General features: G+C 36.3%; 1 protein-coding gene across 10 annotated transcripts in view; it reads left to right on the top strand.

Annotated features, from left to right (window-relative positions):
- Positions 1-26730, top strand: part of LOC143224815 (protein TANC2-like) — a 150477-nt gene extending 123747 nt beyond the window's left edge. For 9 of the 10 annotated variants that reach the window (XM_076453146.1, XM_076453145.1, XM_076453144.1 and 6 more), the window contains 8 exons: positions 1128-1455; positions 2525-2700; positions 3132-3264; positions 4524-4615; positions 5814-5963; positions 15325-15425; positions 24667-24885; positions 25189-26730. In XM_076453146.1, the coding sequence (XP_076309261.1) occupies positions 1128-1455; positions 2525-2700; positions 3132-3264; positions 4524-4615; positions 5814-5963; positions 15325-15425; positions 24667-24885; positions 25189-25342 (1353 nt within the window). In that variant the 3' untranslated portion in view covers positions 25343-26730. Of the gene's footprint in view, positions 1-1127; positions 1456-2524; positions 2701-3131; positions 3265-4523; positions 4616-5813; positions 5964-15324; positions 15426-24666; positions 24886-25188 lie in introns of those variants that run through there. The other variant, XM_076453152.1, reaches the window with a different exon arrangement.
- Positions 26731-26956: the final 226 nt, after the last annotated feature.

Genomic DNA, 26956 nt, shown 5'->3' with positions numbered 1-26956 from the left:
TAAATCACGTAACATATGGTCAACTCTGCTAAATCACGTAATATATGGTCAACTCTGCTAAATCACGTAACATATGGTCAACTCTGTTAAATCACGTAACATATGGTCAACTCTGCTAAATCACGTAACATATGGTCAACTCTGCTAAATCACGTAACATATGGTCAACTCTGTTAAATCACGTAACATATGGTCAACTCTGCGAAATCGCGTAACATATGGTCAACTCTGCTAAATCACGTAACATATGGTCAACTCTGCAAAATCGTGTAGCATATGGTCGATTAGTAAAATGACATTGATTTGGAAACACCTACCATTCGCTGTTATGATATTAACCATTCATGTAACAATTTCCGAATACATTAATATGTTATTTTGAAACATTTGGATGTTTCATTTCCTTGTATGAAATTGTATGTTTCTCACACTATACTTTTATAAACGCTTTAATTTTGTTTCTTTTCAATCAAGGTTGCTGTTCTATGTCATGCTTATTTCAAGATAAAGTTATAGTTAAGGCTATCTGAAAGAGATTCCACCTAGTGATGACATTTTTCCAACTGCGTGATGTGACGGTAACGTATGTGTATCAATGATTTAAAACAAGGGTGACTGATTCTAATAGGCCCATGGCATGGCCTGGTGGTTAAGATGTTGGATACACAATCTGAGGGTCGCAGTTGCGAATTACCATCACCAAATATAATGCTATTTCAACGATAGAAACGTTATAATGTGACAGTCAATCCCATTATTTATCAATAAAATAGTAGCCAAGGGGTTAGTGCTGTTGATTATCTGCTTTCCATCTAGTCTTTCACTGCTAAATTACGTACGGCTAGCACAGATATCCCTCGTGAAGCATTGCGCAAAATTCAAAAGAAACCAAACCAAAACTGACTGAAAAGTGCCTGTTATTGATCTTGCATACTTTTATATTTGCACTCAGTGTTGTTTAGGATTCACCTGTTAACTCAAATATGACATCCTTACATAAATTAAGTCTTTATACATCTTTTGCGTTAAAAAAAAGGAAATTGGATCTTTAAAAAAATCCTCTTTTTTCGCGTTTAAAGTCCTAATTTTTATTTTCCATTCTATCCTTTTCTTCCATTCTTGTACAGGTTTGTGAACTTATATTAGACACAACCAATGTAGAAATTAACGATTCAGATGGCGTTACCGGTCAGACGCCTTTAACAGCAGCTTGTTTGTCAGGACAGAAGGAAGTTTGTAAAATGTTGCTTCGAAGAGGTGCAGCAGTCTCCATTACTGACCAGTTGGGAAAGCCACCACTTATGTGTGCTGTAGCTGATGACCACTGGGAAATAGCTGAACTTTTATTAAATCATAAAGCGTCTCTGGAACAACCCGACAAAACTGGCAAGACTTCGCTCATACTGGCTGCCAGTGAAGGACATTTAGGCCTTCTAGAACTACTACTAGCTAAAGGTATTAGAAAAAACAAAACTGGTTTTAACCTCCTGTTCTTTAATGTTATTTTTAGCCTTTAAAATATAAATAAACAAATATAGTAATATAACTTCCACATGTCCTGTGATGTGGTGATCCTGCTGTTTTTCCAAGTTCTTTAACTCGAATGTTATTTCTAGTCCATTTTGATTGTACTGATTGTTTTATATTGTTCTTGTTGTATATTATAAACAAACTGTGATGGTAGTACATTATTATAAGATACTCCAGACTGATGTTATTAGATTATTTGGTAATTGACTGATGTGTTATCTATCAATAATTTCATTTCATTGGTATTTATAATGCAAATGTATTATTTTACAATTGCTACTTTCACTGACAAGTAGACAGGGTTATCGTCTAGATTACAACACTTTCTCTGACAAGTAGACAGGGTTATCGTCTAGATTACAACACTTTCTCTGACAAGTAGACAGGGTTAAGATTACAACACTTTCTCTGACAGGGTTATCGTCTAGATTACAACACTTTCTCTGACAAGTAGACAGGGTTATCGTCTAGATTACAACACTTTCTCTGACAAGTAGACAGGGTTATCGTCTAGATTACAACACTTTCTCTGACAAGTAGACAGGGTTATCGTCTAGATTACAACACTTTCTCTGACAAGTAGACAGGGTTATCGTCTAGATTACAACACTTTCTCTGACAAATAGACAGGGTTATCGTCTAGATTACAACACTTTCTCTGACAAATAGACAGGGTTATCGTCTAGATTACAACACTTTCTCTGACAAGTAGACAGGGTTATTCTCCAGATTACAACACTTTCTCTGACAAGTAGACAGGGTTATCGTCTAGATTACAACACTTTCTCTGACAAGTAGACAGGGTTATCGTCTAGATTACAACACTTTCTCTGACAAATAGACAGGGTTATCGTCTAGATTACAACACTTTCTCTGACAAGTAGACAGGGTTATTCTCTAGATTACCACAATTTTTCTGAACGATAGACAGGGTTTATCTTCCCAATATTATAGGATCTGTATTGTTTGATCTGACAGTTCTTTTTATCTTTAGGTGCTCTTCCTAACAACACAGATAAAGATGAGTTAACTGCTCTGTCTTGGGCTTCTATTAAAGGACAGTTACAGGCTGTGCAATGTCTTTTAAACCATGGTGCCAACATAAATCACGTTGACAAAAATGGTCGAACACCGCTGGACCTGGCTGCTTACAATGGAGATCCGAGTATTGTAAGTCAACTGATAAGTAGTTTTAGTTGTTAAAACATAAGCAAGCTTTTACGTACTGTAATATTTGTAATATACATAGTTCTTCATATACTTAGTTTCCAGTATTTTTCAGTGACCTATGGGTTGTATATAACTTAATTATAAACAGAAATACAAGTTACTTGTTTGGCTTTCACAAAAAGTCCCATCTTTATTTTTCATAAACTAAAAATTACGTTTTTTTAGCCAGTATTATTTTTCCCATGTAGAAAAAAACGTGTTAAACTTGTGAACTATACTTTTTAATATGACTACAATAGTGATACTTCGTGAAGGTAAAATGAAGGTAATTTACATTTTTAAATTAACTACACGAAAAATAATTTATTTTATCAGTTCTAAGAAGTATGAATGTTTATAAACAGCTCTAACTATTATCCATTTCTGCGTAGGTAAAACTGTTGATGGATCAAGGTGCAGTTGTAGAACACGTGGATTACACTGGCACGAGACCTTTGGACCGAGCCATTAGTTGTCACAATTTGGCTGCAGTTAATTACTTTCTTCAGAGGGGGGCTAAAATTGGTAACAGTCCAGTTTTAAACTTGTAATTATAATCTATATTAAAAAGATTTTCTTCACAATAATGTTTTAAATGGATTTCAAAGAATATAAAATTAAGAGACCCGAGTGGTTCAGTGGTGCGTCTACGGACAACGGTAATAACCAAATCTTGAAACTCGTGATTGGCACACCTTGTAGCTTTCTGCGCAGCTCCGAACGAGGAAACAAACGAGCAAAATTAATGTTGTATTGTGGAAAGTTTTATTTTGAAAAACTATATCTCACGTTCTTGAGCGTGTATTAAACTGTATCGTGATATTCAACTTGTAGCGTAACGGATTTCAGACACACACACACACATAGAAACTCTCTTAACCTGTAAATATTGACAAGTTCAGTTTTAATAGTTGATCTTGGAAATACAAATGTTTGTTTGTTTGTTTTGGAATTTCGCACAAAGCTACTCGAGGGCTATCTGTGCTAGCCGTCCCTAATTTAGCAGTGTAAGACTAGAGGGAAGGCAGCTAGTCATCACCACCCACCGCCAACTCTTGGGCTACTCTTTCACCAACGAAAAGTGGGATTGACTGTCACATTATAACGCCCCCACGGCTGGGAGGGCGAACATGTTTCAGCGCGACGCGGGCGCGAACCCGCAACCCTCGGATTACGAGTCGCGCGCCTTACGCGCTTGGCCATGCTGGGCCTCAAATACAACTGATTTAATTACAATGTATAATAGATCTAGAAATGTGAATTCCTAGGCCTAATACTAGTGAAGAAAACCGCACTAATCTGTAGACGTTTTTCTTCGCAGTGAAACTGTAATGAGTTTACGGACTTACAATGTTAAAATCCGGGCCTCGATTCTCTACAGTTGGTACAGCAGATAAACCGATTTATATCTTATCCAGAAGAGACTAATAATTAAAAAAGTAGTATTTCAAAACAATAATGAATTAAGAAAAACATGTGGAAAAAGTCTTTCGAATCTGGTTTATTTTTACTACCATTATTAGGCCTAGCGGCTTCTCTGCTTTACCGGGTTTTGTTTATAAAATCATTACCTTAATCGCTAACTAGTTATCTGACCAGTTCTCACGCTGACAATTAGAATACTATATACGGTTAATATATTTGCTTATATTGTATTTATTTATATTGTATCTTACCCTTATCACACTTTTAAAACCACCAATATTAAGCACAGTTGACTATGATTGATGAATATTTATTTTTAACTGAAGCTCTGTAGTTATTGTGCTGCTATTTATTACTAGGCCCTCAGACCTGGGCTGTGACTGAGGGTAAGCCTGATATGTTGTTACTATTGCTGAAGAAACTTCATGAAGATGGGGTGACACTTTACAAGGTTAGTGTAGTTGCTTAATTTAACTTCTGGATGAGAAAATTGGAAGAACAGAGTAATTTCCGCATTAAAATATTAATAAGCAATTCTCAACGAAAGAAAATCAGTAAAAATTGAAGGCTTATAACGCTAGAAACAGGGTTGTGTTACACATGGTGAGTGCAGCATACAAACAAACCCAAGGAAGAAAATGAACATGGTGAGTGCAGCATAAGTAACTTATTATGCAATTGTGAGTTTAGCATACAAACAAACGTTAAAAAAAGTAGAATTATTTGTGTTACAACCTGAAATGTCTACATGAGATACTGATCATATCATAACACACGTTAAAAAAAAGTAGAATTATTTGTGTTACAACCTGAAATGTCTACATGAGATACTGATCATATCATAACACACGTTAAAAAAAAGTAGAATTATTTGTGTTACAACCTGAAATGTCTACATGAGATACTGATCATATCATAACACACGTTAAAAAAAAAGTAGAATTATTTGTGTTACAACCTGAAATGTCTACATGAGATAATGATCATATCATAACACACGTTAAAAAAAAAGTAGAATTATTTGTGTTACAACCTGAAATGTCTACATGAGATTGATCATATCATTTAAAAAAAAAAGTAGAATTATTTGTGTTACAATTGTCTACATGAGATACTGATCATATCATAACACACGTTTTAAAAAAAAAGTAGAATTATTTGTGTTACAACCTGAAATGTCTACATGAATACTGATCATATCATAACACACTGAAATGTCTACATGAGATACTGATCATAAAAAACGTTAAAAAAAGAATTATACAACCTGAAATGTCTACATGAGATACTGATCATATACTGATCATATCATAACACACGTTAAAAAAAAAGTAGAATTATTTGTGTTACAACCTGAAATGTCTACATGAGATACTGATCATATCATAACACAAAAAAAAGTAGAATTATTTGTTTATTTGTGTTACAACCTGAAATGTCTACATGAGATACTGATCATATCATAACACACGTTAAAAAAAAAAATGTAGAATTATTTGTGTTACAACCTGAAATGTCTCATTTGTTGATATATACAGAAGGAGTAAGAAATTCTAATACTTTGATTGCAACAGGTGCTTGGTATTGTGTATACATATGTCCAGTTCAGAGTGTCAGTTAGTGAACCATTTCAAACTTGTGCTTTGCAGAAGGGTCGACTTAAAGAAGCGGCTTATCGCTACCAGTATGCCTTGAAGAAATGTCCTGGTGAGGAAACCATGAAGGACTACCTCCAAGCGTTCCAACAAGTCAAGTTCCAGTTGTATGTGTTTCTGTCCAAATGCAAGCGGAAAATTAATGTAAGTGTTCATCTAGTTTTTCAAACATGTTAGTCTCAAATGGCCTGATGGGTAAAGCAATTGACTCACAATTCTGTGGTTTTGAATCCCGTCACAGAACGTGTTTGCCCTTTCAGCCGTGGGGATATTATGACGTAACGGTCAATTCCACTAGGTGTTGGTTAGGTATTTTCCCTTCGATCTATTCTTCCAAAACTATTGACGGCATGCACAGCTAGTACTCGTTTAGCTTTGCGCGAAATTCTACCAATAAACAAATCAAACGAGTTCTGCTTCTTTATTCCTTTTCCGTTCACGTAAGCCGATCGAGAGGGTGAGTAAGGCCAGGAGTGTTTCACTGATTTGTTTTTAATGAGATTAATGCTTCAATGTATGTTCTTTGTCAGTACAGCTTAGCTTCAAAAGTTAATATTTGGTAACTTTGTTGAAGCATTCTATAGGGGCAGAAAGTGTTATTTTCCAATTGCTTATGCCTAAAATAAATGGAAAATACCTATTTTTCTCTTCAAACTTTGCTTTTGTGACCTGGGAGCGTATAACGAAAACATGATGGGAGACTTTATTTGGGGGCTGATACGTCAAAGTGATTTACATTACAGTAGCAAATGTCGAAAAACTACTCGTTAAACATTTTTGTAAAACTTTAGTATAAATACATGTAAATCTTGATTCATATGTTGTTTTATTCAGACCTTATGTAAATTAAAATGTGCATATTTGCCCGTTTTTACAAAGAAAATACGTTAACTTCTAAATTTCATTATCCAGATCACAAAAGCAAAGTTTGAAGGGAATAATGACCATTTTCTGTACTTTTACAACATAAGTAATTAAGAAATAACACATACTATCCAGGAACAAAATTTGTGTTACATGATGTTATCAAATACTTTTCAAACTGTGTGGTCATGCATGTCCTTTACAGTTTAGCAGAAAATGGGTCACCAATATTATCTGAACTTCCAAATTATTCGGGGTATTTTTGTGGTTCTATAAGTAGACAGCTGTATACCATTCTCTGTCTTTCAAGACCCATTACCCCTCGGTGTGGATTCCTGTACGTGGTGAGAGGACCTCCCAGGGAAGGTTCTGTTCTGTCTGGTTACCTTCTCTGGGATCTAAACATCCATCCACGTGTTTGCCGTGCGTGGCGACCCGTGAAGGGGAGGAGAGCATCATGACAGTTGAGGGGTCCAACCTTAACACACCACTTTGGCCTTGAATTCCTGCAGACGGGCGTCCTTTGGGTGGCCCCCCTTGGGTCAATCGGCTGGTCCACTTGGGCTAGAGTCAACCAAGTACCAGTGTTGGAAGTTCTCAACGGGTGTTGTGGACATTGTGTCTGATGCTGGTGTTTGGGTATAGTGCTCACGAAACCCTGGCGTTGCTGCATTGCCCTTGTAGTGCGTCCCCTCGTAGGGCTCCATGGTGGGTGGGGTCAGTGGGTACCGAAATTTTCCTTTTTTCCTATGGATCCTCCTTCAAAAAATTTAAATAAAATAGTGAAAAAACAGTCAATAGGTAAGCGACCACGTCTTGAAGACTCTGAGCAGCAATCTTCAACATCTGTAACACATGTACCTCATTTTCTTATATTACACTCTCTTTCAGAAAAACCTTTAGGGCAATTATCCCCCTTTTTTATTCAGAAGGGACTAGAGGGACTTGCTGGCTCTCCAAGGTCAGTAAAGAAGCTTCGATCTGGAGACATATTAGTTGAAACATCCACATCCCAACACAGTGAACTCCTTTTGAATTCAACGGCAATTGAGGATATACCTAAACCCCTCCTACCTTGAATTCATCACGGCAATTGAGGATTTGAAGAATGTTCCCGAGTCAAAGATTCTCGTTGGTCTCTTCACTCGCAAAGATGGAGTTACGCTGCCAACAAATACCCTCGTTTTGACATTTACATCATCACGTGCACATGCCACCATCAAGGCAGGTTATCTAATTTGCGGGGTATGGCCATACATTCCAAACCCTCTCCAATGTTTTCAATGTTAGAGGTTCAGCCACTCAAAGACATCATATCGTGGTTCCCTGACATGTGCTCGTTGCGGTGGTAAGGACCACAATGTCTATGAATGTGACATGGACCCACATTGCGTCAACTGCAATAGTTCTCACCCTTCCTACTTTCGTTCTTGCCCAAAATGGTTGGAGTGAAAAGAGGTGCAGCATTTGAAAACGACTCATAACATTAGTTATCCTGAGGCTCGGAAATTGCTGTCCGCCACTCCATCTCGGACATATGCTGCTGCACTTCATTCCACAACTACAGTGGGAGTGCAGACAGATCTCTCTGTGCCTCCAAGAGAATCGTTTTCAAAACAAATGAAAAGCCTTTTGACCTTCATGGTTAAAAAGGTTGATAAATCGACTTCCACACCCATCTCTGTTCCTCCCACACCTTCCAACAAACCTCAAGATCCACGTCCTTCAGTTTCAAATACAGGTATTTCTTCTGATACATCTTTTTCTCCCACCCCAAGAGGCAAAACAATCATTTGTTCGTGTCCTCAGTTACTGGAATCCCCTTCCAACAACAAAGACCTGCCCAATTGACCCAGGGCAGGATCCATGGAGGTCGATAGAGCTCCTCTGAATAAGGACAGTAACGAAAAAGACATGGTCACAAACTAAAGGGTTCTCCAGATGGCCACCTTGATACAATGGGACAGTCAAGGTTTATATTCTAATCTGGATGATATCAAAACACTGATTGCTTCCTACCATCCTGTATGTCTTTCCTTACAAGAAAAATTTCTAAAACCTGCTGATACAGTCACCATTCGGCAGTTTTCTCTGTACAGAAATGACAGGCTGTGTGATGGACGAGTACATGGAAGGGTGGCACTATTGGTTGATCAGCATATGCCCATCCTGTCTTTGTCACTCAACACACCCCTGGAGGCCGTAAGGCCGTAGACATCCGTGTTTCCTTGGGTCATACAATCACTGTTTGTTCTCTCTACCTGTCCGCTTGAGAGACATATGATCAATCTGACCTTGATGCTCTCGTTGAACAGTTGCCGTCTCCCTTTCTACTCCTGGGGGACTTTAATGGACATCATCCCCTCTGGGGAAGTGCTGTTATTGATGGGAGGGGTCGCTCTGTAGAGCATATGCTCTCTGATCACAATCTTTCTCTTTTCAATACTGGTTCTTCCACTTATTTTCATGCACCTAGTCAGTCCTTTACCGCTATTGATCTCTCAGTTTGCTTCCCTTCATTATTCTCCCATTTTTCATGGAGGGTTGACAATAATCCACTAGGCAGTGATTATTTTCCTATACTTTTGAGAGAGACTGGCCGTGGTCGATGCCAACCTACCCGCGTGCCCCGGTGGAAGCTGGATCAGGCAGACTGGTCCACTTTCACTGCTCTCGCAGAACTTGATCCTGCCATCGTGAATCAGCCATCAATAGACGACTGTGTAGCAGCGGTAACTGACTGTATTACACAAGCAGCTGCTCAATGTATTTCTAAAACCTCGACACGTTTTCCACGATATCCTCGTCCGTGGTGGAATCCTGCTTGCCACTTAGCACGGAAGGCTCAAAAACGGGCCTGGGATACTTTTCGTAGATATCCCACACTTTCGAACCGCGTCGCTTTCCAACGGGCCCGTGCACGTGCTAGGTGAGTAAGACGTCAAAGCCAGAAGGAATCTTGAATTAAATTCACAACTAGCATATCTTCTACCACCAGTTCCAAGGTCATATGGGACAGGATTCGAAAGGTCAGTGAGCACTACAATTCTGTCCCCCCTCTCGATCTTACTCTCTGATGGTCAGGAGGTGGCTGATGTCCGGAGCATTGCTGATACTCTAGGTGAATGCTTTTGCCAGGTATCTAGCACTTCTGCTTGTTCCTCCACCTTCTTGGCCATCAAGATTCGGGCAGAGTGTTCACCTCTTTCCTTTCAAACTGACTGTCTCTTTGACTATAATTGTCCCTTTACACTGGTGGAACTGAAAATGGCCCTTCATCAGTTTGGCGGTACATCTGCTGGACCTGATGATGTACACTATGACATGCTGCGCTATCTCTCTCCTGCTTCTCTTGATGTCCTTCTAATTGTCTTTAGCCGGATCTGGCAGGAAAATGTTTTTCCTGATGCCTGGCGCCAGGCTATTATTTTACCTTTCTCTCAGCCAGGGAAAGATCCCAAGATTCCTTCAAACTACCGTCCAATTGCTTTGGCGAGCTGTCTCTGTAAGACCTTAGAAAGGATGGTTAATGCTCGTCTTGTTTGGTTCCTCGAATCACACAACCTCCTCAGTGGGTAATTCAGTGGGTTCTGCCATGGTTTGCTGCGGTTCGGTGGTTGCGCACAGAATCCCCTCTACAGCTTCTGTGTTCACTGCTGAACTGTATGCCATATCTCTTGCCCTGGATCATATTGAAGCTGAACAGTACTCCAACTGCAGACACTGCAGTTAAATCTATCTGCTCTGGCACTATCACCACTGTGCCTATTCCGTACATGAACTATGGTCTTGTATTCAAGGCTCGGCTCCGTGCCAGCTGGCAGTCCATTTGGAGTGAGCAACGTGACAACAAGCTTTTTCAAATAAAACCCTATATTGGGCTTTGGTCATCTAGCTATGGTAAGGTTCGGAAAGAGGAAGTTGTTCTAACTAGACTACACATTGGTCACAGTTTTAACTCATCATTTTCTTTTACCTGGAACTGATGCACCAGTGTGTAGTTTGTGTAACACTGAAATCACTGTAAGCCACATTTTACTTTCTTGCCATCGTTACAACTCTCAATGACAGCAATATTTTAAACATGTTCTTTCCCAGGGTTTATCTGTAACATTGGACAGTGTTATTGGTGATGGTGACTCTGTCCACCTTTATAAAGTTTTTAGTTTTTTAATGGGCATTAATCTTTTTAATCTCATTTAAGTGTTGGATATTTATTCATTACACCTTTTTTAATTGTGGTTCTCTTTTCACAGTTTCATTCTCTCTAGTTCAATTCGACATTGAAAAATGGCCAGAACATTACATAACTCGACACAAGGACTGGAAAGGCCAACTTCAGGTGACTATAGCTGCTGTTTGAACTATCCGTTAGTCGTCCTGGCGAGTTGTTATTCCAATTTTGCTACATGTCTTTTAAACTTTTATTACTTTACCCTTTGGTATTGGCCATAATGACACATAACTCGGAACCAGGACTGGAAAGACCAACTTCAGGTGACTGACGCTGCTTCTAGTACTTGCCTGTTAGTCTTCCTGGTGGGTTATGATCATTACCATTCTGCTACAGAAGTTCTTTACAACTTTGTAGACTGGATGTCAATATTGGTTTTATGCAGTTTTCTGTTTTTAATTGCTGTTTTGTTTTTACCTTCGTTTACTTTTACAAATTTTACTACATTTACTTTACTTTTACCTTTTTACTGGACATTTGGCTACTCATTATTACGATTTTGCGGAGTGTCTTTTAAAACTTCTATTATTTTACATTTTGATAATAGCTGCTATGACACATAACCCAGAACCAGGACTGGAAAGGCCAACTTCAGGTGATTGACGGTGGTTCTTGAACTTACCTGTTAGTCTTCCTGGCGGGTTATGATCATTACCTTTTTGCTAGAGTAAATACCTTACAACTTCTCTTACTCTGCTTTCTCTCTTAACATTGTAGACTTGGTGTCAACATTGGTTTTATACTTTTTCTGTTTTTCAGTGATGTTTTGTTTTACCTTCATTTCCTTTTCTGTATTTTACTACATTTAATTTATTTTTCTTTTACCGGACGTTTGGCGCAGATAGCCTAGCTGCTTTGTGCCATAAAACACTAAATCAATCAATCAATCAAGACCCATTATATGGCTTTATTGTTTCATCGAGTGCTTTTGGGTGCTATGGTAGCGCCATCTGTGAGTGCAGGAAAAGAACAAGGATGCTCATTTAATTTATTTTTATCTTTTTACCGGACGTTTGGCGCAGATAGCCTAGCTGCTTTGTGCCATAAAACACTAAATCAATCAATCATCAGTGATGTCGAGAAAACCCACTTGTAGAGAAATATATATGCAAACGAGCCGTTTTTGCATATATAAGGATGCTCTAAGGAAGGTTGCCCCACAGAAGGGTTTTTGCTGCACCAAAAGTCAATCAAAACAGTTTCTAGGGCAGTAGTTCATAACCTTTTTCATCGTCTTACCCCCTGAGACTCTTCAGGGTATTATCGTGACCCCTATAATAATTTTTGTAATGGTGAACTTTGCGAAAAGGTAGAATAAAACAAAACTATATAAAGATTCTAATTTATTGAAAATGTTAAAATAAATGACCTTGAGAAATGTTACAAGTGCTAAACAAATACAAAATCCATGGAATTACTGAACATTATACAAAACCAACTTATTCACTCAGTGTGAGGGTTAATACATATATATATATAATGAGAAGATATACTAAATACGATGGAAACTTTAATATTTAAGTTCGATATATTAATATTATATAGTTAAAAAAAGTTAGGCAATTTAAAACGTTGTAATATATGAAAATGTTTACTCAAAATTCAGGTGGTTGCGCAACAAGCATCTCGACGTGGTTCAACTGCCGCACTTCAGCGTGTTTCTCATTGTGGGCAGTTACAGGCACTTGCCACAAAAACTACAAACTGCTCCGTGATTTCCCCAATAATTCCCAAACCATCCGTGATCCCCCGAGAAACTTTAAACGACCCCCCAGGTTAAGAACCACTTCTCTAGGGTATGGAATCTCTTCCAAAAGACAGGAAGTTTGAACAGTGGTGGTGTTCAGTGAAGGGTGACAACGCATCAACATGACCGATACTTTATTACATCAGCAGATACAAAATGGATTTTGAATGCACAAGTCTTTGGAGAAACCTCAGAAATACTTCCGAAGTTACTGTATTCATCTAGACAGAGAGAAATAGACTCTATTTAGCCGACCTGAGCTCAAGAAGACCACGAGTTTGAGTTCCAATGAGAACCAGACACCAAAAACACAGGATTCAATGGTGTAGGGAACATCTGGACCAGTCACAGGATCTTTGGTGAAATGTTCTCTTCACAGAGAGGGTTTGGGATGGTATCAGTCTCAGGATTCATACAGACATGTAGATCGTCAGCAATGGGGCTTTGAACAGAGAAAGGTACACGGATGATATTCTAGATGTTTTTGTAAGGCTGTATGCTGAAGCTTGATGTCTAAATTTCATTTTAATGGTTGACAGTGCAAGACCACACAGGGTCAGGCTGGTGACCAAGTACTTGGAGGATGAAAATTTCGAGAGAATGGACTGACCAGCACTTCCACTTGACCTCCATCCTACTGAACACGCTTGGAACATACTGCGAGCAATATCATCATCTCGTTCATCTACTAGCTTGATGAAGTATGGAATTTCCCTCATGGAAGAATGGAACAATATGTCCTGACAGGCATTCACTGGATTAATGCAGGGCACGTGAAGACGTCGTCAGGGTGTCATTCATTAATACGCGGGGAGGACACACCCATTATTAAGTTCAAAACAGAACATCCTTTGCTGAATCTGTGGACTCTTTGGTATTTTCAATATTAACCATTACTTTTGGGGGGAAACCCAAGTTATGGACATTAATTTTGTTATTATGTCTATTTTTGCCAAAGTCGATTAGTGTCTTGTTGTCGAACGCAAGTAAACACTTTTACATTTTATTTGAACTGTTTAATATTCCTTGTAATATTGCAAACTTATGCTGTGATGCTCAAAAATATTTCGGTGGTGCGTTTGAGAGACACCATTAAATCATGCAGTTCCACTTCAACTAACGTTAGTTAGTGACTTTGGAAGAATGGATAAAAGAATATGTGAAAAATTAATGACATATTTCTACAAGGACTATCTTTCCTTTCTAAGACTCTCTCCATAATGAAATAAATTAATTTCCATTTAATGCAACATGAAAGTAATCAATTAATAAGTCGAAAAGCGTGAATTTTCACCTAAATAAAGAACTGATCGAAGCAAGAAAATCTGAACTTGACTTGCATATTAGAGATGTTTGATGCCAATTAACACTAATATTGTTAGTGCGTAGGGCAGGCAGTGTGGTGCCGTCACCAATTCCAAATTCGATCACTGGAACACCACCTGTTGGCAGCATTTACTTTTAGTTCTATACATTTTTATAACTCATTATGTTAGGTTAATGAAAAATTAAATTCATAAAATTTTAATAGTCCTCTAATAAATGCTAAATCTTTGATTTTGTTCTAAAGCAGAACATTAAAGATTGATAACTTACAAACGCACCACCGTTGAACGGAAATTATATATATTAACGCCGTTAGATGGGGCTACGTCAAGGTTGCGATTGGACATTGTTTTTTTTTTTGTTTTAACTTAACACCTTAAATCTTGAAAGATATATTTACTAAACAGTAATTAATGGTTAGTAATTAATTACTGCACTTCAGTAATGTAGTGCTTATGAAATACTTGTAGCAAACTAAAGTTTTCAAATGTTTAATTAATGTAATAAAGAACACATTTTGTATTTTATTACTTCATAATTATACTGTAATTATTACAATAACTTACTAATAGCAGGTTTCTTAATACGGTCGTTTCCTGAGCAAACCTCAAAATAATTTATATCTTTAAGAAACCTAATTGGAAAGAGTGACAAAAATAAATTAAATAATTTTATAATTAAAATCGATGTCAAATTAATTTGAGAACAGTTGAAATTATCGGCAGAAATGAAAATCAAGTATCTTTTTCTATTTACAGTATATATCAATGCTAGATGTCACTAGTGTAGTTCTCACTGGAAATCGTAATTAGTTGACAGTGAGGTGGCGTTTTAGTAGACTGATCAAAGTTAATTGTTGTTGAAGTGGTATTAATTATGTTGGTTATATTAATATTACAGTTGGGACTTAGCCGAAAGGGCCTGAAATTTCTTAATATCGGCTACATTTAACGCCCTCATGTGGTATAATTTTACTGTTACTTATAGCGAATTAATACAATTTCTGGTACAAGAGAGAACAAATTATCACGTTTTATATTTTTTTTCATTTTTATTACATTCATCAATATGCTAGTCGACGGTTCTAAAAGGCAACAAGGCTATGAAAAATTCATGTTTAAATCTTAAGTTTTTCACAACACAGAATAAAACCAAGTCACTATAAACTTTAAGAAAGTGTTTAACGAAGGGATAAAACTGACACTTGAAATTTAAACTCTCCTAATATAGACGTTTCGCAAAATAAGTATTTGTTAATTGTTTTTGTACGTTAGTGTCAGTGTACAGTAGACGTGTATAAACTGACACATGAGTTAATTGTATTGCCTTTACAGGACTTTGATGCTGCTATTGAAGCAGCTGATCAGGCGATTTTAATGAAACCGAAATCCATTGATGGTTATTACACCAGAGCACGTGCTAAGCATGAAGCAGGGTAAGTCTTTAAACATCTAAGTGGTAATATGTGTCTATTTGTATGTAAAGTGTGGTACATAAAGGAGAGTGAAATTTGTGCTAACGTTACCTTGTTTGTTTGTTTTTTTGAATTTCGCGCAAAGCTACACGAGGGCTATCTGCGCTAACCGTCCCTAATTTAGCAGTGTAAGACAAGAGGGAAGGCAGCTAGTCATCACCACCCACCGCTAACTCTTGGGCTAGTCTTTTACCAACGAATAGTGGGATTGACCGTGACGTTATAACTCCCCCACGGCTGAAAGGGCAAGCATGTTTGGTGCGACAAGGATTAGAACTCGCGACCCTCAGATTTCGAGTTGAACGCCTTAACCCACCCAGCCCTAACGTTACCTATCTATACATGTACAAAACATAAAAAGGAACTAGTTTTAAATGCATTTTTTCTTAAACATTGGTCGTTTCTTCTTTTACTACTTTCTTTTTAAAATTATTTTTCACATCATTGTCGGTGTATTAAAATAGAACCTTATTCAAAGCTTTTTTATGGTTCCTCTGGGATTTCTTCAGAGCAAGTGTGTAATTTAAGAAAAATATATTATTCACAAATATTAGTTCAAAATTGTGTTTTTCTGTTTTTCTTTTACATATTTGTACAATGTTCTATGATTTATTCACTCTTCAATGTAATTTCTATATTTATTAAAAAATAGAAATATTTTATTCCTAAACAATATACAATGCAGAGGTCGCTGCATAACCAATAACCACAACCTTTACTACAGCAATGCAAGTAAAATTTTCTACAATGTGTATGTTTCATTATTTGATTTCAGATCAATGAGCTATCCTAACAATTTGAGTTGTGAGTGTACTACATTGTGACGATAAGTAATTTGTTCTAGGTGAACAAATTATAATCACTTATAATTACTTTATTATGTCGATAGATTACAATGTGTAACCGAAATTTTGTTCGTGGATAGTATGTGTCATTTTTTAATTACTTATGTTGTAAAAGTACAGAAAATGGCCATTATTCCCTTCAAACTTTGCTTTTGTAACCTTAGAAATTAACCTATTTTCTATGTAAAAAACGGGCGAATTTACACATTTTCATTTACATAAGGTCTGAATAAAACAACATATGAATCAAGATGTGCATGTATTTATACTAAAGTTATACAGAAATGTTTAGAAGTGAGTAGTTTTTCAAGATTTCTAACTGTAATGTAAATCACTTTCACGTATCAGACCCTAACTATAGTCTCTGTATTCCACTTTGTTCGACCAAGATCTCTGATCAAGTCATTGAGGTCTCTTTGGTTGAGGTAGTATGGGTTTCTCTCACCAGCTGCACCTCTGGAATTGTAATCTGGATCTTCAAGGTTTATCTCATCTTCTGATTTGTTCCTCTCTTCTGAGGATGGCTGCTTTCTCTCTGGCAGAATGGGTACAGGGAGCTCAGGGCAGTGTGGCAGTGGGGCGATGGATGATGGAGGTCCAGATACATGATAACAGATGTATTCTTGCCAGCCTGACATTTGGAAGTGTCCACCATGCAAAAGTAGCAATTGTTTGAGTGGTCAGTGAGTTCATGCCAAATTCTTGGAATAGATAACTTCACGGCTCTCTTTTCCCTTCTGTACCATCCTGTAAAATAACAAAATAAAATTGTTATTATGAAGAATAAATTTATTTCATCCAGAACTAATGTGTAAGAGGTTCATGCAAAATATTTTATATGTGATATTTTTCTATACTATTGGAAATTTAAAAAAATTAAAATTTTAAAAGGTCAAAAATTTGAATAATACTTCAATACTTCTTACTATTCAAGCAAGCAAAAATTGTCCGTCTTACTTTCTGGAGTTTTTTTGCAGTGCTCGCAGGTAAAATGAGGTAACCAGGGTTTGTTTTGATCTCTGACAAGCATGTTGAAATATGCCTTGTAGGCTTCACATATTTTAGCAGACGCTGTCACAGAGTACTTTTTCACTGTTGTCTTGATAAATTGGCCACACATATAGCAGAATTTGTCTGGAGAATGCTTGCAGCTTCTTGATGCCATCTCTAATAAAATTAGATAGGTCTATGTGTTCACTTAGGCAGCTAGAACTAAACTGAAGTGGTGAGCCCCTGTATATATATATATATAGCTATGGAAAGGTCTAGAAAATTCTCGTAAGCTGTACAACATTCTAGAAAGTTTTTGAAAATTCTTGTAAGTTCGAGAAAATTCTCTATCAACTACTCAACACTGAGTCTACCTGGAATGTTCTGGAAAATGGGTAAATTTAAAAATTTCATTACCCAGGTCACAAAAGCAAAGTTTGAAGAAAAAAATAGGTCTTTTCCATTTACTTTAGGCATAAGCAATTGGGAAATAACACTTTCTGCCCAGGAACAAGAAAAAGTAAAAAAATTTTTGCATAGTGTTATCAGCCTATTTATCTGATGTGGTAAAGTGTGATAGAATTATAAATTAAAAATCACTACGTAAGAATAACTCGACAAGCACAAAAGATCAATCGTGTATTAACACGCATCACTAGATATATAATCCATCTCACTGCTGGTAACTTAGGAGAATAAGGGCTCTATACGTGTTAAGTCCTTACATTTCCTGGAAAGCTAAAGAGGATATTTGAATGAAAGGTTACCAAGTTTAATGCAGAAAAACAAAACAAAAAACAACAGTTAGTGAGTATTTTTAGATTACATATTGTCAACTTTCATGAAAAAAACTAACAAACACAGCTAATGAGTATTTTGTGAATGACCGATTACTAAGTTTCATGTAAAAAAACTCAAAAATGACTAGTGAGTATTTTTGAATGATCTATTGTCAAGTATCGTGGAAAAAACGCAACAAAAAAACAACTAGTGAGTATTTTTGAATGACCTACTACCAGGTTTCGTGGTTAAAAACACAACAAAAACAACTATTGAGTACTTTTGAATGACCTATTACCAAGTTTCGTGGAGAAACACACACAAAACGTATATGAAATCAATTCAAACTTACGACATGTGTATTTCTCATTTAATAAAAAGTTTAGATATGTTATTGGTAATTTAGGAATCGGTTTAGGAGCCCGGCATGGACAGGTGGGTTAAGGCGTGCGACTCGTAATCTGAAGGACGCGGTTTCGCACCAAACATTCTCGCCTTTTCAGTCGTGGGGACGTTATAATGTGACGGTCAATACCACTATTCGTTGGTAAAAGAGTAGTCCAAGAGTTTGCGGTTGGTGGTGATGACTAGTTGCCTCCCCTCTAGTCTTACATTAAATTAGGGACGGCTAGCGCAGATAGCCCTCGAATAGCTTTGCGCGAAATTAAAACAAAACGAATAAAACAAAATCGAACAAACAATAATCGGTTTAGGTACCGTACCACTAAGATTATTATTTGTAAGTAACTGATACTGTACCTAGTATTTCAAATTATTAGCATTTATTGTTTTAGGGATTTAAACTTTTACATTAGTACAAAAGTGAACTAATACCTAATACAACTAAAATAGCTCGTCAGTTCTTCTTAGTACGTTAATGTTATCACGTGGTTAGTTCGACCAAAATCTTTTTAAAATTCACAGGTTTTATTAATTTCTGCTCTTGGGATTTCTAAGAAGGTTCACTCTTTTTTTTTCTTACTTGTTACGTACACAGTAAAAACAAGAAAGAAATAATACAGACCTGACCCAGCTAAGATTCGTTCTTGGTAGCTTATTTTCACACTTTCATCGGTAAAATAAGTGACATGGCCATACAAGGTTGAATATGTTGTATTAAAACTATTTTAAGAGACTCCCCAAGACGTTACAGTCCATGTCACTACGTTCGGTCATGCTCTATCTGAAGACCATGCATTCTGACCCTGCATTGCAAAAGGCTCTGTGTTTTATTCTTCGAAGTTACAGTAACAGTTAAAATTAGGTATTGCTATTAACTGTTCTCATGCTTTTGCGCGTGTGTTTGTGTGTGTTTGAAGTGGAATTAGAGAAACTGACGCCAACTACTAATTAGATCTCTGTCAAAGAGATAGGTCAACTGCATGAACCTTTTTTCATATATTTATAAGTTACATAAAACCTGCTGTTATAACCTCCTCTTATCCAGAGTTCCATTTCCTGATTCTCTGCAGAATTATAGAGCGTGTTTGTATTGGGTGTGTCCCGTTGATTTTCAGTAAATATCGGTATTAATTTATTCAATTTCCCATTTCACTATGGACTAATTGCTTTTGGAATGTATGCACACACTAAACAACATTTAATAGTATCGCTAGAAAAATACAACGTGAATTATGAGGGAAATACATAAGTTGCTGATAAAAAAATACATAAGTTGCTGATAAAATGTTTTTGTATTCAAATTAGTTTGTCAAGTTTCTCCAGTTTCAAAAAACAACAACTAAAAACAATTTAATTAAACGTTTTAGGGAACGCCCATATTCAACTTCTGTCTCCCAGAAGTCAAGTGTTATATATCTCTGTGAGAAGCACAAAGTGTGTTCGTTTTTCATTTATCTATTCAAAAGTGGATTGCTTTGAATTGTACGACCGGTAAAACAAGTAAATATATTTACACGCTAAAGAAATCGAGATAAAATGAGTTTTTTTACCTCCAAATTTAGTGCGTTTTTATCCTTATATATATAGTGTTAGGAAAAGGTTAAAAATTAGATTTCAGACCTATTTTCAAAGAACAGTGTAAGGTAAATCACAGGTGAGACAACTGTGTAAGGTAAATCACAGGTGAGACAACAGTGTAAGGTAAATCACAGGTGAGACAACTGTGTAAGGTAAATCACAGGTGAGACAACAGTGTAAGGTAAATCACAGGTGAAACAACAGTGTAAGGTAAATCACAGGTGAGACAACTGTGTAAGGTAAATCACAGGTGAAACAATGTAAGGTAAATCACAGGTGAGACAATGTAAGGTAAATCACAGGTGAAACAATGTAAGGTAAATCACAGGTGAGACAATGTAAGGTAAATCACAGGTGAAACAATGTAAGGTAAATCACAGGTGAAACATCAAACATATCAATCTTCATATTTAGAAGAACAGAAACTGTGTGGACGTGCTTGAGTTCAGTTAACAGGTTATGACGAGAAACCCACTTGAAGTAAAAAGGTATCTCGAAACGGCTGGTATGGGTATTAAAACTTTTACTAATAAAGCAGAGAACAATGTTTCGACTTTCTTAGGTCATTTTCAGGTTGGTTTAAGAACTTCGAAACGTTCTTCTCTGCTATATTAGTAAAAGTGTTAATACCCATACCAACCATTCTGAGATAGAAACAGTTAATATTGTCTTCCATTTTTACTTTAATAACTGCAGAAAGTCTTTCAGGCATTGTTACAACATATTTAATCAAAGTGTTCTTTGTAAGTAAATTTGACTTGTCAAATGTTTGATCAGTCAAATCCCATATCTACTTGATTGGGTTAATACTGGGACTCTGTGTGGCCCATTGCACCATTTAATAATTCCAACAGCATCTTTCTTAGTTATGTAATTTCTATATAGATTGGATGAGTGTTTGGGGTCGTTATTTTCATTTTGTTGTTGTTATAGAATCATGTACCAATAATACACAAACCACTGGGTGTATACCATAACGGACCAATATATGATGGTACTTGCGCTATTCCATTGTTCCATCTATTTTGTGAATATTACCTGATGTCTCTGAAACAACAAACTAAAAAACACCCCCAAACCATCACACTGGCTCCCTCGTGCTTTATGGTAGGTGCTATAAATTGAGGTAAGTATATTTCACCATTCTTCCGCTGGATGTACAACCTACACTATGAACCAAATATTTCAAACGCGGACTCGTTCATCCATAACATCCTTTTCCAATTATCAACAGTCCAGTTTTTGTACTTTTTAGGAAGTTTCAATTTCTTGACAATATTTGAAAATCAAAGTAAAGTTGTTTTTTTAAAGTTGCTACATGATCAAATATTTCACTATCACGAGTCTTCTAGATACTGTAGATATGGACACTTTTCTATCATTTGGTACGTGGTTGTTTATTTCATGTTTGAAATCAGTAGTAGTCTTCCTTCTGTTCTGGAGGCTACATAAACAAAGATACTTAACATCAGTATCACTGAGTTTAGGTGTTCTGTCTCTTACTTTCTTATTTTCAAATTTACCTGTTTAGGTCTCACGATCTATGGTGTACTTGACAGTGTTTGGGGAGCATTTCAGGTCTGCAGCAGTTTCAGTGATGTCGAGAAACCCACTTGTTGAGAAATTTATATGCAAAAACGGCTCGTTTGGGTTGAGAAAATATTTTACATAGAAGAGCAAACAACGTTTCGACAAAGTGAACCTTTGTGAACCTGATGATGACCGAAGAAGGTCGAAACGTTGTTCGCTCTTCTATGTAAAATATTTTCTCAACCCAAACGAGCCGTTTTTGCATATAAATTTCTGCAGCAGTTTGTCTGAGGGTCCAACCAACATTACATAAATGTTTTATGCTAGTTCTCTTCTCTACTAGCAATTTTCTATGTAGGATGGTGGTATGACAACAGAACGTAATATATGGAGTTAAACACTGTTTTTATCAAGTTTATTTATGGAGTACTATTACATTGATTTCTTCTAGTATTGACTGAATATGCTAGCTTTTCTCTTACTTATTTCTCTATAGTTAAGACACTACATGGGGTACTATAACAGTTATTTCAGACACTAAACTTGATCAGTGTGATTATTCAACCAGAACCATTATAACATGCCCTTAGTACAAGAATATTGTAATTCAGAGATGCCAACTATTTCAAATGACTGAGCGTAATGATTGTAGACAGAGCCCTTTATCATTTGCGGCTTCTAGGCCTGACCAATGTCTCTAAGCTGTTTATTATTATATTATTATTATAACTGTTGTTATTTATTACTGCTATAGATTGCTCATTTATGACTGTGTTTTGTGTATTTAATAAATAAATTTTAAAATTTTTTTTTTGAAATTATGCCTTTTATTTAGTTCAGAGTAACAAACATACCGGTAAAACAACATTGAACATGCACAAACAGTAAGCAGAAAAAGCCTTTGTGTAAGGACTAGTTTATATCATGTTTATGACACTTATTGTAATAGTTTTGCAGCTGTTGCAGCCTTTGCTTACATGAGAATGTATCTGGATGGTTGGGAGTTATAACAACATTGTCCATTTGACTGCATACACATCTTGTGTGTTATAATACTGCTCAAAACTGAGGTGCTCAAGTTTGATCTGATCTTGCTTTTGTTTTTAGTCACTAAACTAAATATCCTTTCACTGTCAGCATTAGAATGGAAGATTGTAAGAATTCCAAGCATAACCCTACACAGAATGTCATACTTCTGATTACCATTTCCATCCTTAACTGTAGACAGCTGAACCCAAAGCTTGTCAACATTCAACTGAAGGACAGTTTCTGAGAAAGTATCAATTTGATAGTTCAAATATTGACCTTCCAACTTGTCAGTAGTGTCGTGCTCATGTGTATTGACAAGGACAGGATACCTGTCTGTGAAGAAGCGTAGAGAAGAGACATCTTTGCTGACTTGGATCAGCAACCTCTACGTGAATCAGAAGTTCATTATTTAGAGGGAAATGCTTGATCATGTAATTTGTAGCTGCAATATAGTATTTCTTGACACTGGTGTAGAAGCTGATCAGGTCCGGGTCCTTTAACAATGTATTCCTTGGCAGCATTTCCAATAGAAACTGCCTCATCAGATTTGTGTAAGGATTCATTGTTGTACTCAAGTTCAGTGATGTTACCTTCACTGGCTTGATGTATCTGACAAGTATATTTTAACTTGTGTAATCAGAGTTCTATGCATAATGTGTATGCAAGGTTCTTCTCTTTGCAATATCAAATTGGCTTGCTCAAATAGAGGAATTGGAGACTGAAGAAAAAGACAAAATAACAAGTTCATTTTGTTGTCCAAGAAAACTGTTAACTTATCTAACTTGCTCTGCACATAACTTTTCTTGGTTACTTCCTTGCTAGCTTTGGTTTTCTTCTCTTTTCTCATTGATTGTCTCTTCTTTAGTTCAAGGTCAGACTACCTAAACATATATTGAGTTATATCAAATGTTTCTTTGTCTGCTTTTGGAAACTCTTGTCTTGTGTCCCTGTGTAGCTGAGAGGATGTCTTAACTGTGTCCCTGTGTGGCTGAGAGGGTGTCTTGACTGTGTCCCTGTGTGGCTGAGAGGGTGTCATGACTGTGTCTCTGTGTGGCTGAGAGGGTGTCTTTACTGTGTCCCTGTGTGGCTGAGAGGGTGTCTTGACTGTGTCCCTGTGTGGCTGAGAGGGTGTCTTTACTGTGTCCCTGTGTGGCTGAGAGGATATCCTGACTGTTAAAGTCTTGCTGCCTGACTGAGCTGCACGTTTAGATCCTTTTGAATCTAGTTTCTCCTTTTCACAGTAAAAATACTTCTTCAATGACTTCCACATGTCCAATATTCTGTCGAAGCACACCCCAAGTGATAGCCATCTTGTGTTAACAAGTTGTAGAATTTTTCTTGTTTCTTTGTCATACAGTCCTAAAACTCTTTGAAATGTCGTTTTCTGCTAGCGCTTTTGTCCAGAAAATAGTAGATATCTATCAATATATCAGAAAGTAGCCATTTGGACTATGTCTTTTATTTATTATCAAAATTTATTTGTTTCTCACTAGAAATTTTCTTTTCACCCCTTTCAATCCCTGGGGTACAGTTTAACACTTTACTGTATAGACCTATATAATATATAATAATTTGGGAGTTGCAACAAGTCGTAATATTTGTCTGTATGAGCGTATAGTCGTAATGTATACACCAAAATCGTAATGATTACGCTTAAATCGTAATGGTTGGCATCTTTGGTAATTATAAATAATAATAAGTACTCTCACTCTGGTTCATTCAGTTGTCAACATGGATCAGTGAAGCGTTACCATAGTGTTGAAAGTTACAGTCTGTAATGATACGGAAGAATTAGGCCCATGAAAGGAAAGAATGATAAAATATTCCCTTGTCCTGATACAGTACTGTACTATATATACAGCTTTACAAACTACACACCGCCTGTTATACGGACACCTTAAGTCAATCACAAATTTGACTTAGGTTTAAACTCCTTGGCAATTACTGGGATGCCATTGAAGCTTTAGTAATGAAGTCGATCAAATGATTATTTTCAAGAATGGACATTTGTAAAAATCAGATTCTTTCTCATCGTCTTTCAATTTCAGCCAAACGGAATCCGCCCTTCAAGACATTGACGAATGTATACGTCTTACCAGTGTAAGTCACGAAGCAAGGAAAATTTTACTCAGATTTAAGGAAGAGATCAACAGCAGCCACGGAGGTACATCACTTCCGCCTAGCCACGAGTACATGTCACTTCCGCCTAGCTACCAGAGTGGAGAGGAAAGTTATGCAACAGATGAAAGTTCACGTGACCGAGAGAGGTAATGAGACAGTCAATAAATTATTAGTGCATCAGATTTATTTGACATTTAAAAAATCCTTCTGTCACTGTCAGAAACTGTTCATTGTCATCTAAATAGCTGACACTTGTTTTATAAATTACATTCTCCCAGATTCAGTTTTCTGTAATTAATTACATACAAACGTTTCTAAGACGTTACGATTTATTATACTAAGAAATCAATTGATATTAGGGAGCAAATCAGTTACTGGCAAATTAATGGCCTTTTACACGTTTCTTACAAATTAAGTGTAGTTACAAAATTAATTTTGCTTCATTTCAGTTCTAGAAGGCTGACTAACCTGAGAAGCTTCAGTGTATCTACGGACACTATTGACCATCTGTATAGTTTGATAATTGGACCCAGTGACTCCGCCCAGCGAGAGCCGAAACGATCAGTCGATCCGAAACTTCATGGTTTTGAAACAGTTATTTGAATGTTACAGTCAATATATCGTGTGGATGGATAAAAATTAACACTTGAAAACACGTGTTGGTGACTAAAATTGTGCATGTATTGGAAAAAAACCGACTATAGCACACGGTGCAGTTATTCTAAGTTATGTGTGCGTGTTGCTGTTTTTGTCTTAAGCTATTTTCCTGAAATATAATAGGCTGTCCTTATTTATTCACTAGTCTCAGAAGCATCTTCTCAGAGCTTGAGTGACAAAACTGAGTACCATATTTATAACTGTCGCTGGCGACAAAGTGTGGTCGTTCAGCTTGAACTGTTAAAAAAATAGGTTAAAATGAACTTCTCGATACATAAAGATTTTCGTGCGAATAGTTTTATGTTGTTTGTAGTAAGTAATAATGGCGTGGGTCACGTGGAACATTATTAGTTGAACCCGGTCCCTTGTTAATTGTATATGGTGCATTCCAATTAATCCATTAATAGATCAGATGTTGTGAGATGTCACTAGTGTATAGGTAGTTTAACTTCGTTCAAGTTTATCAGTTGTCTGATATCTCTTATATGTTAAATTTTTATCTCTACGCATTATGTGGAATCATTTGAATATAAATTGAATTTTAAAAGTGCATCCAAATAATAATGTTTAATAATGTTTTTAGAATAAGCTAAGTTTCGTCAACGCGTGCTTTGTACTTAAAATAATGTTGTGGACGAGAGTAGATTTAATCTTCTAGTGAAGGCTCACGTGACGTTAGCATGGAACCAATAATATAAAGCGATGTCCTGAAGCAGCAGTTGTATGTAGCATATGTTGCACAAATGACGTTTATTTTTTCCATAATGTATATAAAATGTCAGTGTTTGCTACTTTACGTAAAGCCATAAAAATGTATGGCAAAACGATTTTGCTTTCGTTAAAATCAATTTTTGTTTAGATAGTTTTATTTACTGGTTATTTCAGTTGGGATTTAAATAAAGTATAATTCTAGTAAGGTATATAAATCTGTGTATATGTAGTGTATCATGAATAATATGACTCAGCATGTATGTAACAAAGTTGGTAAATTCTGTTTTACGTTTATCCAGTTACTATTCTATTTTATATAAGCTTCTTTCAGATTAGACCACGTTATTGCATTGTAACTAATATGTGTATAGCCTTAGATCTCAGTTTTTTCGTGTTAGGAAGTATTCCAGTCACTATTCACCAATTATCCTTTTCTTCAAATTTTCGAAATTCATTAAAACAACATCAACTCATTAAGTGAAAAAGTGTGATGTTTTTAATACGTATAGATTTAATCTTATAAGAAATTGTTTCAATTGTTATGTATTGCAATCTCAAATAGTCTGAAACTGAATTAATTGATAGTTTAAATCTAAAAGTTAAATAAATGCCGATATGTACCCTGAATAATTTATTATATTTTCTTTTTTTAATACAATTATATTTTAATATACAGACAATAATACAATTTACAATAACGGATGTTACGGATAATGATCTACGGACGAAAGTTTTAGAAACTTACAGACAATATTGAATCTTTTATATTGTCTGGAACTTCCTTTATCTTAATGAGTGCTCATAATGAGTGAGCTTATTTCGAGTTGATGGAGGTATAATTCACTCAAC

The sequence above is a fragment of the Tachypleus tridentatus genome, chromosome 9 (assembly GCF_004210375.1).
Source record: "Tachypleus tridentatus isolate NWPU-2018 chromosome 9, ASM421037v1, whole genome shotgun sequence".
In the NCBI taxonomy this organism is placed as follows: domain Eukaryota; kingdom Metazoa; phylum Arthropoda; class Merostomata; order Xiphosura; family Limulidae; genus Tachypleus; species Tachypleus tridentatus.
This window is presented reverse-complemented; position numbering and strand designations above follow the sequence as displayed.